The 15971-nt window shown below is 52.3% G+C and overlaps 5 protein-coding genes across 5 annotated transcripts; 2 read left to right on the plus strand and 3 right to left on the minus strand.

Annotated features, from left to right (window-relative positions):
- Positions 1-199: 199 nt before the first annotated feature.
- On the minus strand, positions 200-1594 carry N7498_007468 (RPAP1 family protein; the record flags this gene model as incomplete). The annotated part of the gene is made up of 1 exon (XM_058454530.1): positions 200-1594. One exon carries the CDS (start codon positions 1592-1594, stop codon positions 200-202), a length of 1395 nt encoding a protein of 464 aa, XP_058306779.1.
- Positions 1595-2692: 1098 nt separating this feature from the next.
- On the plus strand, positions 2693-5032 carry N7498_007469 (uncharacterized protein; the record flags this gene model as incomplete). Its single annotated transcript, XM_058454531.1, has 2 exons — positions 2693-4518; positions 4570-5032. The coding sequence occupies 2 exons, from the start codon at positions 2693-2695 to the stop codon at positions 5030-5032; spliced, it is 2289 nt and encodes a 762-aa protein (XP_058306780.1).
- A 740-nt stretch (positions 5033-5772) lies between these two features.
- ste7 (MAP kinase kinase Ste7) lies at positions 5773-7627 on the minus strand (the record flags this gene model as incomplete). Its single annotated transcript, XM_058454532.1, has 4 exons — positions 5773-6465; positions 6519-7056; positions 7114-7271; positions 7337-7627. The coding sequence occupies 4 exons, from the start codon at positions 7625-7627 to the stop codon at positions 5773-5775; spliced, it is 1680 nt and encodes a 559-aa protein (XP_058306781.1).
- A 752-nt stretch (positions 7628-8379) lies between these two features.
- Positions 8380-12826, plus strand: spt6 (chromatin-remodeling histone chaperone SPT6; the record flags this gene model as incomplete). Its single annotated transcript, XM_058454533.1, has 4 exons — positions 8380-8550; positions 8611-8781; positions 8872-12526; positions 12579-12826. The coding sequence occupies 4 exons, from the start codon at positions 8380-8382 to the stop codon at positions 12824-12826; spliced, it is 4245 nt and encodes a 1414-aa protein (XP_058306782.1).
- A 630-nt stretch (positions 12827-13456) lies between these two features.
- N7498_007472 (uncharacterized protein) lies at positions 13457-13819 on the minus strand (the record flags this gene model as incomplete). The annotated part of the gene is made up of 1 exon (XM_058454534.1): positions 13457-13819. One exon carries the CDS (start codon positions 13817-13819, stop codon positions 13457-13459), a length of 363 nt encoding a protein of 120 aa, XP_058306783.1.
- Between the last annotated feature and the right edge of the window lie 2152 nt (positions 13820-15971).

Consider the following 15971-nt stretch of genomic DNA (forward strand, 5'->3'; position numbering starts at 1 on the left):
AATGCAACTTGACCACATCTTCTCTTCAATTCATCGTAAATGCTTGCAATGCTTGTATATTCAAAAAAATCCGTTTGGGCATCTGTGTTCTGTTTGATAGGGTGCTATACCTATCAAGGTACAAGACGCTCTCAATGCCAAATCAGTAATTCTTCAAGATACTAAATCTTGAAATCCACGCCAGTTTGAGGATATCAGACTACCGCGGCCGAGTCTGGCCCTCCTTCAACAATCCTCGATCTCCGCCGCCGCCCTTCTGCCACAGCCAAACACCTTCAGTTGCCCACGCCGTTGCACTCGCATGCCGTCCAATACCCGAGGCCAGAGGTACAGTGCTCGAACTACTTTCATCTTTCTTCTCGTCCTTTCCAGACTGGCTCTTACTGGGATCCTGTACACCCTCCGCCTCGGCTAACATGCCGCCAACGACACCTTCTTTCTCAATGACGAACCACAATCCCTCTGATAGCTGTCCACCACGCTCACCGAACTCGTCACGGCCAAGACGGAACAGGATCCGTCCGAGAACCTGCCAAGCTACACAGCGTTGAGCGGGAAATGTGGAGCGTGAGAGGATTGCCAGCTCCGGGATCGTATATCCTGCCGCATGGGGGTCTTCACCGTGGTGGTGGAGGCCAAGGGTTGTCGGGAGGGAGAGAGATGTATTGGGAGCGATGATGGCTCCACGTAGCGAGAAGCGGATTGCGGATGGTGCAACGGAGATGGCGCTGCTGGCCGGGTGGTAGGCTGAGGTCGAGTCGGGATCTTCTTCGTCATCTGGCGGGGGTTGGAGCCAAGAGAGCGCGGTGGGATCGTGGGATATCTCGGGGAAGTAGTGGGATTGGAGATCTGAGAGAAAATTCGGTGACGATGGATCTAGTGTTGGCATTGGATTTTTCGGTTGCGGGAAGTGAAAGGGCTCGATCATGGCTGGGTCGAGGGAGGGCCGCTCTGAGGCGGGATGGAGGTCGGCTGGGGTTTGTGCAGGGGCGGCATCATCACGTCCACGCGGCTTGTTGGACCTTTCAGGCAATTCTGCCGCCTGGGTAGGTGGTTTTGAGGAAGGTTCGGGTGCTAGGGCCGGGATGTCGAAGGAAACAGACTTCTTTGGTTTTGATGGCCCCGATCCTTCTGATGCGGGTGCCGCTTTGGGCTCTTCGTAGCTGTCCTGCCCATCATCAATCTTGGCTCGACGGAGGAAGCGTTCTAACAGCCCTTGGTCCATCGACGCCATCAATTCCTCCCGCTCATGCTGAATCTGCGCCTCCGACATGGACGCCAGATGCCGCCGGTTCTCCTCCGCGATGGCTTTCTTGTCATCTTGGGCAGATTGCGGTGATGGTTCTGTGCTCGGTGCAGCTGCCTGCTCCTGTTGCGCTCGTCGCTGTTTGAAGGAGGACGGTTTATTGCGTCGTCGGTGCGCGGGAAATCCGGTGGAAGAAGCGGTGGGCGTCGGAGGGGCGGGCGCGGGCGAGTTGGCGGAGGTCGGCTCCCTCTCACGGATCTCCCCTATGAGGTCAAATGGAGAGGGAGTAGTCTCCTCAGGAGGCTCGTCATCCAGATCAAGGACGAAACGCTCGCCGGGGAAAGCCATGGCGTAGACGAAGGTGAAGTTATGTCAGCGCGGGGCCTGCGGCTCAAAAAGCTAAAAATGGGGATGCAGGCACTAGCCCGATGTAGTTAGTGTGAATAGCGGATGTGCTAGGCCCAAAGAAGTAATCTTGTTCTGCCAAAAGAGGCAAGTACCCCATCCGGGTATGTTTAAACTACAGCGAAGGATATAGGCATTAGTTACAGGGTATAATTGCAGGTCGAGAAAACAATGGGGTATCGATTGGGAATCAGCGGGGCTTAGATCATGTATTTGACAGGGATCAGCAGCCGGCGATCTCCTGTCCACTTGAAGACCGGGTGTGTTCAGGAATAAATCTCCGGTCACCAGACAGGTAGATCGAATCATGGAGGATAAAAAGCAGTAGTCCGACAATTCATAATTTACTTGATTCTATTTGGCACAATCAAGTAAGTTGATCGCAAGATACCAATGACGATGCCAGAACCGAGATGGAACGGGGGATCTCCATGTGGAAACTATGCGCGGGAAAATACTGCAACTCCACTGACGCCAGATCCGCGCGCATGGAAAATGCATTGCTTCAGCAATCCGCCGGGCCATCAGGGCGTCCACTGTAGAATAGAGCACTCGATCATTGAACTACCATTCTATCTACACATCTCAATTTCACCAGCCAATTTCTCCGATCTATACTTTCGATATCAAAGTACCAATTAACCCTCGTCATACTAAGGTACGATTGCAGACCCAAATTCTGGCACATCAGACGGGCTCCTTGTTCGCTGTTCCCCTTTCCTGCCCTTTTTCCCTTTTCCCTGCAATCCCTTTCCCAGCTTTTCTCTCATCCCTCTCCCCTCTTCTCAACTCCCATCTCCATCCTTTCTCGTCGGGTGTTCGTCTTTACGTGTTCCACCCGCTTTCCGCCAAACACACTAGTCTTGTCTTATCTATTCACACTGGTTTTCTGTGTTCCATTCCCATATTCCCCAACTTTCTGGTGATACACCACTCGGGTGGTCAGCCCCGACCGTATCCACCACTTGGGCCACTTTCATCCCCATCTAACTTCATCGTCAACTTCTCGCCAATTTGTCATTTGCCATTTGACTCTCAACCATGTCCACGGATCCCCCTGGACCGGGCCTACCCAACACAGAGGGGCCCGGCGAAGCCGACGTCAAACCCGAAGCTTCCAACCGGCGTGTCTCCGCCGCCAGACGGTCGCGTCGCAAGAAGGACGACGAAACTACCGAGACCCCCAAACCAAAAGGAAAAGAACCCAAGGAAAAGCCCGCCCGCGCTCCTCGTCGCCCTCGAGAAAAATCGACCTCGACAGCTGCTTCTCGGAAAAAGGCCAAACTGGAGGCTGCTGGTGACGAAGCCACCGCTGGGCCTGCTGCTGCTCCGGCAGATCCCAATCCTGCACCCACACCGGCGACCCAGGTACCGACGCAGACTCCGACGCAGCCTCCGCCTCAGACTCAGCCCGTGCCTACTCCTCAAACTACTCCTGCTCCTGCTCCTGCTCCTGCTCCTGCTCCTGCTCCTGCTCCAACTCTGACTCCGCCCTACTCACAAACTCCTCATCCCCCGCCGGGCCCTATCTCTACTTACTCCCTGTCGCAACCATACCCGCCTCGGCCACAGTCACAACCTCCGCCACCTCGACCCACGCAAGCTCCTCCACGCAAGAGCGGCCAAAACTTCGATCCCATTCGATCGGCTTTTGATAACCCTTCTCCTGCGCCTGCCTACAGTCCATCTACTCAACATGTGGTATCACCGCGGAATAACTATCGCGCCAGTGCATCACCCGCGATCTCCAGCATCATTGACCCCCCGGCACAAAACACACACACTTTCCAAACGCCGCTGCATCGCTCTTCCTCCGGCCATGTCTCGACCGTACACTCTCCAGCGCCTCCTGCCGCGGTACCGACACCTACGCACCACTCCTTAGCCCCTTCTCCAATGCCAGTGTCCTCTCCTTCCCATGGAGCTAGCCATACACCTCAGCACATGCCACCTAGCAATTATGCTCCTTACACACCAAACGAACAGCGCCAAATGCAAACACAGCCTCCAAAACTGGAGCTTTCTCCGCCGGCACTACAACCGCAGTATCAGCAACATCCTCCGCCAACTGCTCAACCGCAGCCTCAGTCGCAACCTCAGTCGCAACCTCAGGCGCAATCTCAGCAGCCAGCTCAGCCCCCTGTGCAAGCGTCCACCCCACAGCGATCTGTTCAACAATCTTCTGATGCCATGGACATCGACTCGAAGGAACAACCCACACCCAGCGCAAAGAAAGAGAAGGGCACGGGCACTGCGCCGTCGTCAAAGGCGCCTTCCCCCAAGCCAGCTCGCGCAGCCAAGGAAGCCCCCGTGCTCCCTCAGGGCTCCGGTCTGATCACCAACGCACTATTTGGTGGAGCCGACGACTCCAAGTCAGCCGATGCACCTAGCACCCCCAACATCATCGTACACGTTCCGTTGCACAAGGGCAACCACATTGTCAACTTCGCTCAACTGGCAGAAGAACAATATGGTTTCGCTGCCTTGCATCCCCGCCTGGCCGCGCATAAAGAGCGTCTGGCACGTGTTGCGGCTGCTGGCGCTGTCTTGGAACGCAATGACAAGAGCAAGGGCATCTCTGCAGGCGAAAGTGCCGACGAGGATCTGAGTCTTGAAGCGGATCGTGACAGTGATATGGATGGGGATGTTCCCATGAGTGGTGCTGGAACAGGAACCAACGGTGCACCTTCAGAAGCTAGCGATGGCAAGAAGAAGCGCCGCAAGAAGGTAGAAGAGTACGACCGTGATGATCCTTTTGTCGACGACAGTGAGATGGCGTGGCAGGAGCAGGCTGCCGCAAGCAAAGATGGATTCTTTGTCTATAGTGGGCCGTTGGTGCCAGTGGGGGAGAAAGTCCAAGTGGAACGGTACTTATCTTATCTATCTAAGTTTGAGGCTTCGGCGCTAACATTTCCCAGTGCCGACGGAACTATCAAGCGTGGCCGTGGCCGTGGACGAGGAACAGGCCGAAGCCGAGGTCTGACTTCTCACCCGCACGTCCCTATTGCAGCTGCCGTGCCCATTTCTCAAGACACCGGTCTGCCACTCCGCGGTCCCGGCTCAAGAGGCGGCACCTCACGCCGCGCACGAACGACCAAGAAAGCCGCCGAGGGTGACAAGGGCACCCCCGAGCGTAATGGCTCCAATGCGTCTGCAACCCACGAAGGCCGTGGGGGCCGTGGGGGCCGTGGGGGCAGTTCAAGCACCCGCGGAGCAAAGTCCTCTTCAGGACCCTCCTCAGGCTCATCCATGATGTCGATGATGGACCTCGCTCCAGCACCTCCCTCCAACCCAGCGACACCCACTTCCAATCCGAATACTAATCTCGCCCCTGTGCCAGGTCCCAGTCCGCTGGCTGGGCCGGAGCTCGTTATGAAATAGATACTTTTTTTTTGAGGAGTTATGTCAGGGTGTTTCGGAATTGGCGTTTCATTCTGTTCATCTTTGAATATTTTATTTTTGCTCAGCTTCCTGGGACCGCGTTTCTGTTGCTTTTTGCATCAGTTTTGTATCTATATGAGAGAGTACATCTATTTATGCATTGATTTGCTTATGATATGCCTAAGTTACAGTGGTTGATCCTAGGTTGTATTCTGTAGTTATGCGAGGACGACACACAGGCTGAAACCTTGGTACGGACGAGAACTATATTCAGATCAAAAGATGATATTGTAGCATCAAATACTTGCATTTATGTACGCCGTGTCATGCAGGAACATATCGAAGCAAGGAAAACAGAAAGCGGGCAAAGTCATTGTCGTTGCCGGAGTAAAATCATCGAGAAGGAAATGAAGGGGAAAGGAGAGAAACATCCACAGGTGGGGAGGGGAATAGAAGAGAAACAAGGAAAAAAATTCCATAGATCATGGAAAGGAAAATGTGCTCAGCCCTGCCTTGTCTTTTTCCGTACACAGCGCCAGAAATGGAAAACGAGGCAGATTGCCAAACATCAACAAGAAATGGAACCAGAGCAAATGACAGATAATCGGATAGAAAAAAAAAAGGTCTGGGGAATGGTGCGGGCGAGTCGCAAAATCATGTGCATATGCAATTCACATCTGAGTAGACATCACGATGAGTCGTTTGGATGGCATATCAACATCCCTCTCGGGTAAGTTCCCTTAAGAGTTCGTTCCGGGCATCTGGCCGGGGTAAACGCGCCAGTTTCCCCCCGTTGATACAGGGGGAAGGGGTGGTGGCCCACTCGGCGGGGGAACGGAACGGATGGGCATCGTGGCGGGGTTCAAATTGGTGCGAGACTTTGTGTTATGCGAGCTGACAGACCGGGGACTCATAAATGGACGAGGAGGTGCATCAACGGCGGAAACAGGGTCACCGAGGAAGCGTGATTGCATACGGCCCGGTCTTGGATCATTGTCATCCTTTGTCTCCAGCGAGAGGTGCTCTAAGGATGGGGGTGGCGGGGACCGCGTGGAGCGCGAGGATGAGTAGTGGTGGTTCTGGCTGCTCGAGGGGCCATAGTAGCGGTGAGATGTGGATGCATCGCTGCTGTTGTTCACGGGAATCTCGCCCGAGGGCGGGTTCTGCTGATACGGAGATGGCGCTTGCTGACGAAGTGGAAGTGGAAGTGGTTTGTTGGTGGTGGGGGTGCTCTTGGAGATCGGTGGTGGTACGTCTGATGCCGCTCCAGCTGAGGATGGAGTGTTCGATGACGGTGTTGGACCCTCCCTTAGTGACTTTGGCGCCGGGGGTGCCAGATACGACTTGCGGTTGTGTCGTTCCATCATGCTGATGGCCCAGTCCTGCAGGTCGACCGGGGTGCGCTTGGCTGCTTGCAAGAACGCATCTTTGTCCTATATTGAAAAGGTCAGTGATGAATATCATCGGTAGAATGGGTCAATCCTACGTATAGCTCTCGCGGAGTTGGTCGTTCCTCCGACTTTTTCAGCAGACACTTCCCGACAAAGTCGTGCAAAATAGGAGGGAAGGCATCGCTCTTGGGAAGCTTTGGTGCAGTTTCATGAACAATTTGCTGAAGCAGATCCAGAATACCCATGGGGCCAGCACTGGCGCGGTCTCCTGCTGCGGAGTCTGAAGTATCGAATGGGAATCGTCCCACAGCCAGCTCCATCACAGTCAAACCCACACTCCATACATCCGAGCGAACGGTATAAGCACCTCCTTGGATACGCTCGGGTGCCATGTAGGTCGAGGTACCAACAAAGGTATCGGCGATCGAGTTGACGGTTTCGGTGGCGACACCAAAATCACACAGCTTGATATCACCGCGTGAGTTGACCAGGACGTTGGAGGGCTTAATATCACGATGCATGATCCGGTGTGCTTCATAGAGATAAACCAGACCGGCCAGCACGGACTCGGTAATCTTGCCCAGCACATCGACTCGTACCGGGCCAAAATCCTTAGAGATGCGGTCGAGGGACCTGTAGTTGACGGCGTCAGCAACCCCCTCTTTCTCGGATCCATCACACAAAACCTACCCGCAGTCCATGTATTCCATGCACAGAACAATATCCCTGGCCTCATTTTGGAAGGCACCGTAGAACGTCACGATATTGGGCGAGTTGCAGTCGTGTCCCACCCGAAGTTCTCGTAGAATCTGTTTCCGCACGTTCTCTTTGGCATCGACTCGGATGATCTGGAACGGGGCATAATCAGTCAGTTGATTTGCTCGCGGTATCAGCTTGAATAGCTAAACCCCACCTTTCGAGCCATGACGACCTTGGTCGAGGCATGCATGACCTTGGAGACGGTGCCTCCATTTCCTGCTCCGAGCTCCTTCAACGTCACCAGATCCTCGCTGCGAAGATCCAGTCGGAACTCTAGTCCAATCTCCAGAGTATCTGTGCGGTTGCCATCGGAGTTTCCAATCGCACCGGGGACTTGAGCATCGCCATCGGAGGGATTGGAGGCAGCTGGTTTGGGGGTCGCATTGAGGGCGAGGCCTTTAACGTTCTTGCGTTTCAACGTCCGGGCCTTGAACTGATCCGCCATGGCGGAGGTGTGTAGAATATTGTTCGGAGGGAGAAAGAGAAGAAGCGATCACCAGGCCTTAACGACCTCGCTGACGGGGGGAACAAAAGGAAGAAGCGCGGCGGGGAACCCGATATCACCGGTGGTGGTTCTTGGCGGCGCTGATTGGGTCTTGCGGGCGCATCGACTTGACCAACAAAACCGAGGGATTTGCAGTCGGCGCCAAATGGGAGAATCGTGTGGCTTTCCAATTTTTGGTTATTTGATCTTTCAGGGGGAAGCTGGCGATCCTTTGCAGCCTTACTCGTACTGAAACAGATGTGTTCCTGATTCTCCACTAGTCCTCAACCCATTGAGCCCCGAACTGCTCCCTCTTGGGCATCCGTTCTCGAAGATTTGTAACATATCAAACATCGAAAATAACAATTTCAACTTGATTCCTTTCCATCGTATTGTTTATTTCATTTCACTTGAATCATGAAATCAATCCAAGAAACAAAAGCCATTTACTGCAACACAACACCTGAGACACAGTATGTGATCACGTGATTGCACCAGCCACGGGCAGCCACAGCGCGAAGTCAGCGCCACCGCGTTCTCCTTCGGAGAGTCGTGCTTCTTCCTTTCTCTGCGCTCGCCTCTCTTTCCCCCCAACTCAACCCCTTTTCTTATCACCTCCGCGCCTTGGGCACTGCCGGGTGCCCTGCGCTGTTGCACTCTCCTTCAACCCGCTATTCCCTATTCACTGGGAGTAGCTACTCCGATCAGCCACAATGAGTCTCCGCGACCTGGTCGAAGGCGAGGCCCTGATGGACGATGAGAACGACGAGGGCATGGACGACTACGACGGCGAGGTTCGCGAGGGTGCCGGGACCGTCAATCACTACAACGACTCCAGTGATGAGGACGATGAAGATGAAGACGACGAGGAGGCCCAGCGCGCCGTGAGTAGCTTGGAGCTTCTGGATGATGAATTGTGCGCTGACATGTAACTGCCATTGTAGGTTCGTGAGGGCTTCATTGTTGACGAGGATGAAGAAATCGAGGATCGCAAACGTCGTCGGCGCGGCGAGGGTACTAAGAAGCGGCGCGCCGACGAAGAGGAACACCTCGATGAGGAGGATCTGGAGCTGATAGGTATTACTGCTCCCGGTAACAGAGGAGCAGCCTCTGAGGTATGTGGATTCAATTGCATTGGCCCGCTATCCTTGAATGGGGATCGGGTGTGGTGAATTTAACTGACAGCAACTCTTCCGACGGAACAGTCCAAGTTTAAGCGCCTGAAGCGAGGAAAGGACCGCGAGCAACAGCAATCACCCCAAGGAATCGATGATATGTTCAATTCAGACGACGAAGAGGAGGCTCAAGCTCCCGGATATAGCGGATCCCGCCGTCGCGGCGCGTACGACGAGATGGAAGGCTTCATCGAGGAGGATACCTTTTCCGACGAAGAGGGACAGCGCGAGCGAGACGATCTGGAGGTTGCTCCTCCAGCCCGACCGAGCATGCCTGGACTTGGTGCCACTGAAGCGGCAGGCCTGGACGAGAACGCATTGGAAGATATGCGCGCCGCGTTCGGTGACGGCACAGAATACAGATTCGCACTCGATATCGAAGACCAAGAAGATGATGAAAAGGAGGAAGAGTCCAGACGCCTGGATTTGAAGGATGTCTTCGAACCGTCCGAGTTGGCCGAGAGGATGTTAACTGAAGAGGACAACGAAATCCGTCTGCTCGACGAGCCCGAGCGTCACCAGGTCGCTCGCAAGCCCTACAAACATGTCATACTGTCAGAGGACCAGTTCCGAGAAGAGGCCATTTGGATTTCCAATTTGATGTTGCTCAAGAAGCGCATGGAGCCGGAGCTGCGCGAGCCATTCCAGCGTTCGGTGGCCAAGATGTTGGAATTCCTCATCACAGACGACTGGGAGGTTCCGTTTATTTTCCAGCACCGCAAAGACTACATGATTCATGCTGTTAAGGAGCCCGTCAATGGAGCCGATCCTGCCGATGAGTCCGCTCAGTATAGCATTCGCGCCGAGAAGCTTTTGAACATGACAGATCTGTGGGATATCTTTGACTACGACCTGAAATTCCGCGCATTGGTCGACAAGCGCAACACGATCCAGAAAGCCTACGACAACCTGCAGAACCTTTTCAGTGTCAATGATGCCAACGTGGAGGACCTCTTGGCCTCGGCCGCTACAATGGAAGAACTCCAGGACGTACAAGATTACATCCATTTCCAATATGCATCGCAGCTGCGTGATATGGCAGCGGTCAATGGTGATGCAAATGGGGAGCCGCATCGTCGCAAGGCCACCAGCAAGACCTTCTTTGAACGGGTACGGAATGGCAAGGCTTACGGCATGGTGCGCGCATTTGGTATCACTGCCGACGCATTTGCGCAGAATGCCTCCAAGGAAGGTCGCCGGCAATACACCGAGGACCCAGCGGAGGGCCCAGAGGAGCTAGCAGATCAATTCGTCGACACCGATTTCTCCAACACATCACACGTTTTGAAGGCTGCCAAAAGCATGTTTTCCGAGGAGCTTGTTTTGAGCCCCAAAATGCGAAAAGTCATCCGGCAAGCTTATTATATGAACGGAGTGGTCGACTGTTTCCGCACCGAAAAGGGCTTACGCCGAATCGACGAGCAGCATCCGTACTACGAGTTCAAGTACCTGCGGAACCAACAGCTCATGGACATTGCCCGACGCCCGGAGATGTTTTTGCGAATGCTCAAGGCTGAGGAGGAAGGATTAATGGAAGTCAAAGTCCGCTTCGAGAACTTCGAACAGTTCCGTCAGCGCCTTTACGCTGACATCGAATCCGACAACTACTCCGAGGTTGCTGATGCGTGGAACCGTCTTCGTCGTGAAGTGCTCGACCTAGCCCTCGGCAAGCTAGAGCGGGTTATCAACCGCAGCGTGAAGGAGAACATACGACAGGAGTGTGAGAATCACGTGGCTAAGGAGTGCCGTGAGGCCTTCTCCCAGCGCTTGGATCAGGCCCCTTACAAGCCCAAGGGAATGGTCCTGGGCACAGTGCCGCGGGTCATCGCCTTGTCTTGCGGAACCGGTGTCGTGGGCAGAGACCCAATTCACTGGGCCTACATCGAAGAGGATGGTCGCGTTCTCGAGAATGGCAAGTTTAAGGACTTGTCAGTTGGTGACGAGAGCCGCGGAATCTCGGATGGCGCTGATGTAGCTGCCTTTGTGGATCTGGTGGACCGCCGTAAACCAGATGTCATTGGCGTCTCTGGTATGACACCAGAGACCCGTCGTCTCTATAAGTACCTGTCTGAGCTTATCGACCTGAAGGACATTCGTGGAGCCACTTACGCAGATGACCGCGACGAAGAAGTCAGCGATCGTTTGGAAGTGGTCATTGTTAATGACGAGGTTGCCCGACTTTATCACAACAGCCCTCGCGCTCGTCAAGATAACCCGGGCTTCGGTCCCTTGACCCACTACTGTGTGGCTTTGGGTCGATACTTGCAGTCTCCGCTCAAGGAGTATGCCTCGCTGGGCCGCGATATTATCTCAATCCAATTCAAGCCCGGCCAGCAATTGGTTTCTCAGGAGTTGCTGCTTAAGCAGCTGGAGACTGCTCTGGTTGACATGGTCAACTTGGTGGGCGTCGACTTGAACGAAGCGGTTACCGACACTATGAGCGCCAATCTCTTGCCGTATGTCTGCGGTCTTGGACCTCGAAAGGCTGCCCATCTGCTCAAGATCGTAAACATGAACGGCGGAGTGGTGAACAATCGTGTGGAGCTTCTGGGTGTTAACGCACAGTATCCCGCTATGGGTGTCAAGGTGTGGAACAACTGCGCCAGCTTCGTCTTCATTGATTTCGAGAACGCCGACCCAGATGCCGACCCGCTGGACAACACTCGTGTACACCCTGAAGACTACGACATTGCGCGCAAAATGGCCGCCGATGCCTTGGAGTTGGATGAGGAAGATATCAAGGCCGAGACAGACGAGAACGGCTCGGGTGCAATTGTGCGCAAATTGTTCCGTGAGGAACAACAGGATCGTGTCAACGATCTGATTCTCGAGGAGTACGCTGAGCAACTCGAGAAAAACCTCAACCAGCGGAAGCGTGCTACTTTGGAAACGATCCGTGCAGAATTGCAACAGCCATACGAAGAACTGCGCAAGCAGTTCGTCTTCCTCAGCACCGATGACATCTTCACCATGCTCACAGGTGAAACGCCAGAGTCCCTGACCAACGGCATGGTGGTACCTATTTCCATCAAGCGTGTGTTCGAGGATCATATCGACGCCAAACTAGACTGTGGAATTGATGCGCTAGTTTCGGAGACCGAGCTCGGTGTGCCTATTGACACGCCTGTTCGTTCTTCCTTCTCAGTCCATCAGACTGTTCCCGCCAAGATCATGTTTTTGAACCGCAAGAGCTTCACTTGCAATGTTTCATTACGCGAAGACCAAGTATCTGATCCTGTTCGCCGGACCCCCGAGCACGGCTTCAACGACTGGGACGAACTTCAGGAACGGAAGGATCGGGAGTCGATGCAAGAGAAGACGCAACGCGGTGGCCAGGCCCAGCGTGTCATAAAGCACCCGCTCTTCCGGCCGTTCAACTCCACCCAAGCGGAGGAATATTTGGGCTCTCGCAGCCGCGGCGATGTAGTCATCCGTCCTTCCTCTCGTGGACCCGACCACCTTGCGGTTACTTGGAAGGTGGCGCACGGTGTCTATCAGCATATCGACGTGCTCGAGTTGGACAAGGAGAACGAGTTCTCGGTTGGCCGTGTGCTCAAGGTCGGAGGCAGGTATACTTACAGTGATCTGGACGATCTCATCGTCAACCACGTCAAGGCGATGGCCAAGAAGGTGGAGGAGATGATGGCGAACGAGAAGTATCAAGACGGCAGCAAGACCGAGACTGGTACGCTTCCTTTCATCCCTCAATGTTACCATATCACTAACACTATCGACAGATCAATGGCTCGAGACCTACACCAAGGCCAACCCCCGTCGCTCGGCCTATGCGTTCTGCATCAACCCCAAATATCCCGGCTACTTCTACCTTTGTTTCAAGGCCGGCGAACATTCCAAACTCCAGAACTGGCCCGTCAAGGTGATTCCGCAGGGCTTCGAGCTGCAAAAGAATCCCTACCCGGACATGCAGGCCCTGTGCAACGGGTTCAAGTTGATGTTCACCAACATGCAGGCCAGTCGGAGGTGAACGCGTCGTCTGTACAGTGTACTATTCATCTATGGGAAATTTCAAGGAAAAGCGGATCAAAAACAAAAGATGGGGCATTGCATTTCTCGAGTTTCTTTCTTCCTATGCCTCTCTTTGTTTTGTTTTTTAATTTGATACACCTTCTGGTCGTTTGGGGGGATGGGCATCCTGTAACCACTATACTTTACAATGGACAGCATTCAGCATGGGAACGAAGCGTACCTCGGGATTAAGGAGATATTGTAATTGGGCTTAATTAGGCGGTCATGATTATCTGTCCGGGCATATTCAAAGAGACGTGTAGAAAGACGTACGCAACAGGATGGTGGTCCCAATTTTTCCGCAGCTTTACGAGCGACGGCAATGCATATATAATGTAGGCCCCTAGGTAGGGTCTCTGTAGCACGAGAGCCCGCAGAGGTCGTGCATGTAGAATAGGTCCACTTTTCTCCTGACAGGTCATGACAGGAGAAGATGTATAGAGGGCTGTTTCTTTCAAAGCGGGTGACTAATATTAGTAAGCGACAATAATTGGATTGAATGCGAAGCATTAGTACAAGAGCATCCACTCTATTTAAATGCACGTGGCAAACCAGGATATTTATTTCCTAAATCATCCAACAAGAGCGATCAAGCTTCCATCTTGGCCATGTATTCCAGGGTATACTGATCTGGGTCCCAAGAGAGAAGCCTTGTCTCATTCTCCTGAAGCTTCAAATCCACATATTTATCCATCATTTCCTTTTCTTCAGGTTCCAAGAGATGAAGTCTTTTCTTCCATACATCGCATATATTGTCGTCAGATTTATTGGACCCGAAGAATCGCTGATCGATCTTGTTCCAATAGATGGCGTCAAAGGCAAAATTGTTCCTTGCAGCATATATGATCCAAAAGTCTCCGCTCTCCCAGCTATGTCGCATCCGACTAGAGAGTCGCTGGCTTTCTTCGAGTCGTTCGTTCCGAGTCTGGTACGCGTCCTCTTCGCAATCCATCATTGCCTGAAGGAAGATCTGAAGCCGTCTCTCATACTGTGCACACCAGTCATCAAGACCTTTGGTCCAATATTCCGGCTTTTCGAGAAGAAGCCACCAGGGTGGAGCATGAGTAAATTCAACTGGGGCGGTATACGTAAACTCCTAATCCACCACCCTAACGACCTTTTCAGCTTTATCGACCATAACATTCTGTGGTCGAAAGTCGTCGCACCAAACTGGAAATGGGCTATGCTCATAAGATATCTATTTGTCCCTAAGCTCCCGATCTCGAACCAGTTTCCGGAATAAGAATCTAGCGACAAACTTGCACCGGCAGTCGTCGGCCGAGTCTATAGCATTGTTCCTTTGGTGTTTGAGGTGTGAAATATGTAGCTCTGCTAGGGCTTCAAAGTACAAAGACGCTCTATCGTACATCGCGGTGGGGAGTTTCGATCGAGGTAGGGTCCCTAGACGCCCAATTTCGTTTATAGAAATGGATAATGGTCGATATGCCACTTCCCACGCTGATTTGCCGGTCTGTTTTAGAGACCCAATCCGGTTCGCAGATAGTGTAGATAGAGAAAAGACAATATTGGCTAGTTCTCTATAGAGAGCTTTTAGCTTTGTTGTGCTGATATCCGGATTTAGTTCTGGACGTTGTTTTGATTGGCGTGCCGGCGTCTCGAGAAGATCAGATATGCTTCTCTCGTGGTCAATATAGCCTATGATTATAAAGGGACCCAAATTTGAGGGGCTCTCGTCTCTCTCTCCCCAGCGGGAGACCATAGGAACTGGAATCGGCATTGTTTGTGAAGTTCTTTCCGTGATGAATTGCATGATAGAGGCCTCATTACGAACTTTTTCCTCGGGAAACATATAAACGCCAGGCAGTGGGAGTCTTAAAACAGCGCCGCCAGTATCGGTATCGGTGAATGTCATAAGGAAGCTAGCGTTGAAACCGCCGGATTTGAAAAATTTGAAATCGGCCCATTGGCGAGGGCAATGATGTTTAGCGAGAAAAATTCCAATCTCATTGTAGATGTCTTCGTCGAAGAGAAGATCTAGCCAGGAGTCTTCAATCTAGTCGCTTTTTTCCCAGGCAGCATCATCGAAGGGCAAACGTGGATTCATCTTACGAAAGCGAAAAAACGAAATCAGAAATGTCGAAGAAACATACAGAGTGTCCGGGTGAAAATCTTGATGAAGTATGGAAGTTGATTAGGTACCAAGAGAACAGGGGGAACCAGCCGATTAGGTAGCAAGACATGTGATCGGAATAACTGCCCAAGAGCAGGCTGGTTGATTGCTCGATGGATATCAAGATACTGTCGCCAGTGGTGTACTGTATCCACTACTCGCAGAAAGCCTAAATTATCCACCTTTCATTCTATTGTGATCAATCTGTTAAGAAGGATTTGTTGCATAGTCTCATAAGAAAAGAAATGCACACTGCTGATCGGGTTTCGCAACGGTTTGACCGAAAGACGTCAACTACGGGACTCAAGAAATACTGTGAAAAAAAGTGGAATCAAAGTAAGTTGGACCCCACAAAGCTAAGGGATCCCAAACAGGTTGCTAGGGTTTTTGATAGATGAGCAAGGGTGCTAAGATGTATGTACAATAGACAGCGATCAATAAATAGGCATAGTAAGAATGATGTTTGAATTTAAATTGAATCTAGAACATAAATTGCTGCATGACCAAAAATTACTCCAAATGTGAGGCAGAATATACAAATCTCTGTATTTAATGGATATCCAAGCCGAACTTTTTTGAATACGTTACATTAGTAAGTTATTCTATTTGTTCTGAATCATACTGTTCAAGCCTGGAATGTATCATTCAATACACACTTAACCATATAAGCGGACTAACGCATCATGTGATTAGGGGTTGAAAGAAGACCTCCATGTTATTTGGCATGGAAGGCGATAACGGTCGGTACTGTACCGCATGTGACAATGTAGCTGCCTAGATTAACGTTTACTGGGGATTTCTGAGCTTGACTATTACGCATATCTGAAAGGTCAGCCTGGCGTGGAAATTGCCGAGGACATCGAAGACAAGCCACGGGGGTTCCGACAATTTACAAGGACAATGATGAAAATCAGCTTACGTTTTTCAGGAAACCCACGTGAAAATGAGTTGTGGGCGTCAGCTTACAGGCCGG

This window comes from Penicillium cinerascens (genome assembly GCF_028974065.1).
Source record: "Penicillium cinerascens strain IBT 15544 chromosome Unknown contig_9_segment0_segment0, whole genome shotgun sequence".
NCBI classification, from domain to species: Eukaryota; Fungi; Ascomycota; class Eurotiomycetes; order Eurotiales; family Aspergillaceae; genus Penicillium; species Penicillium cinerascens.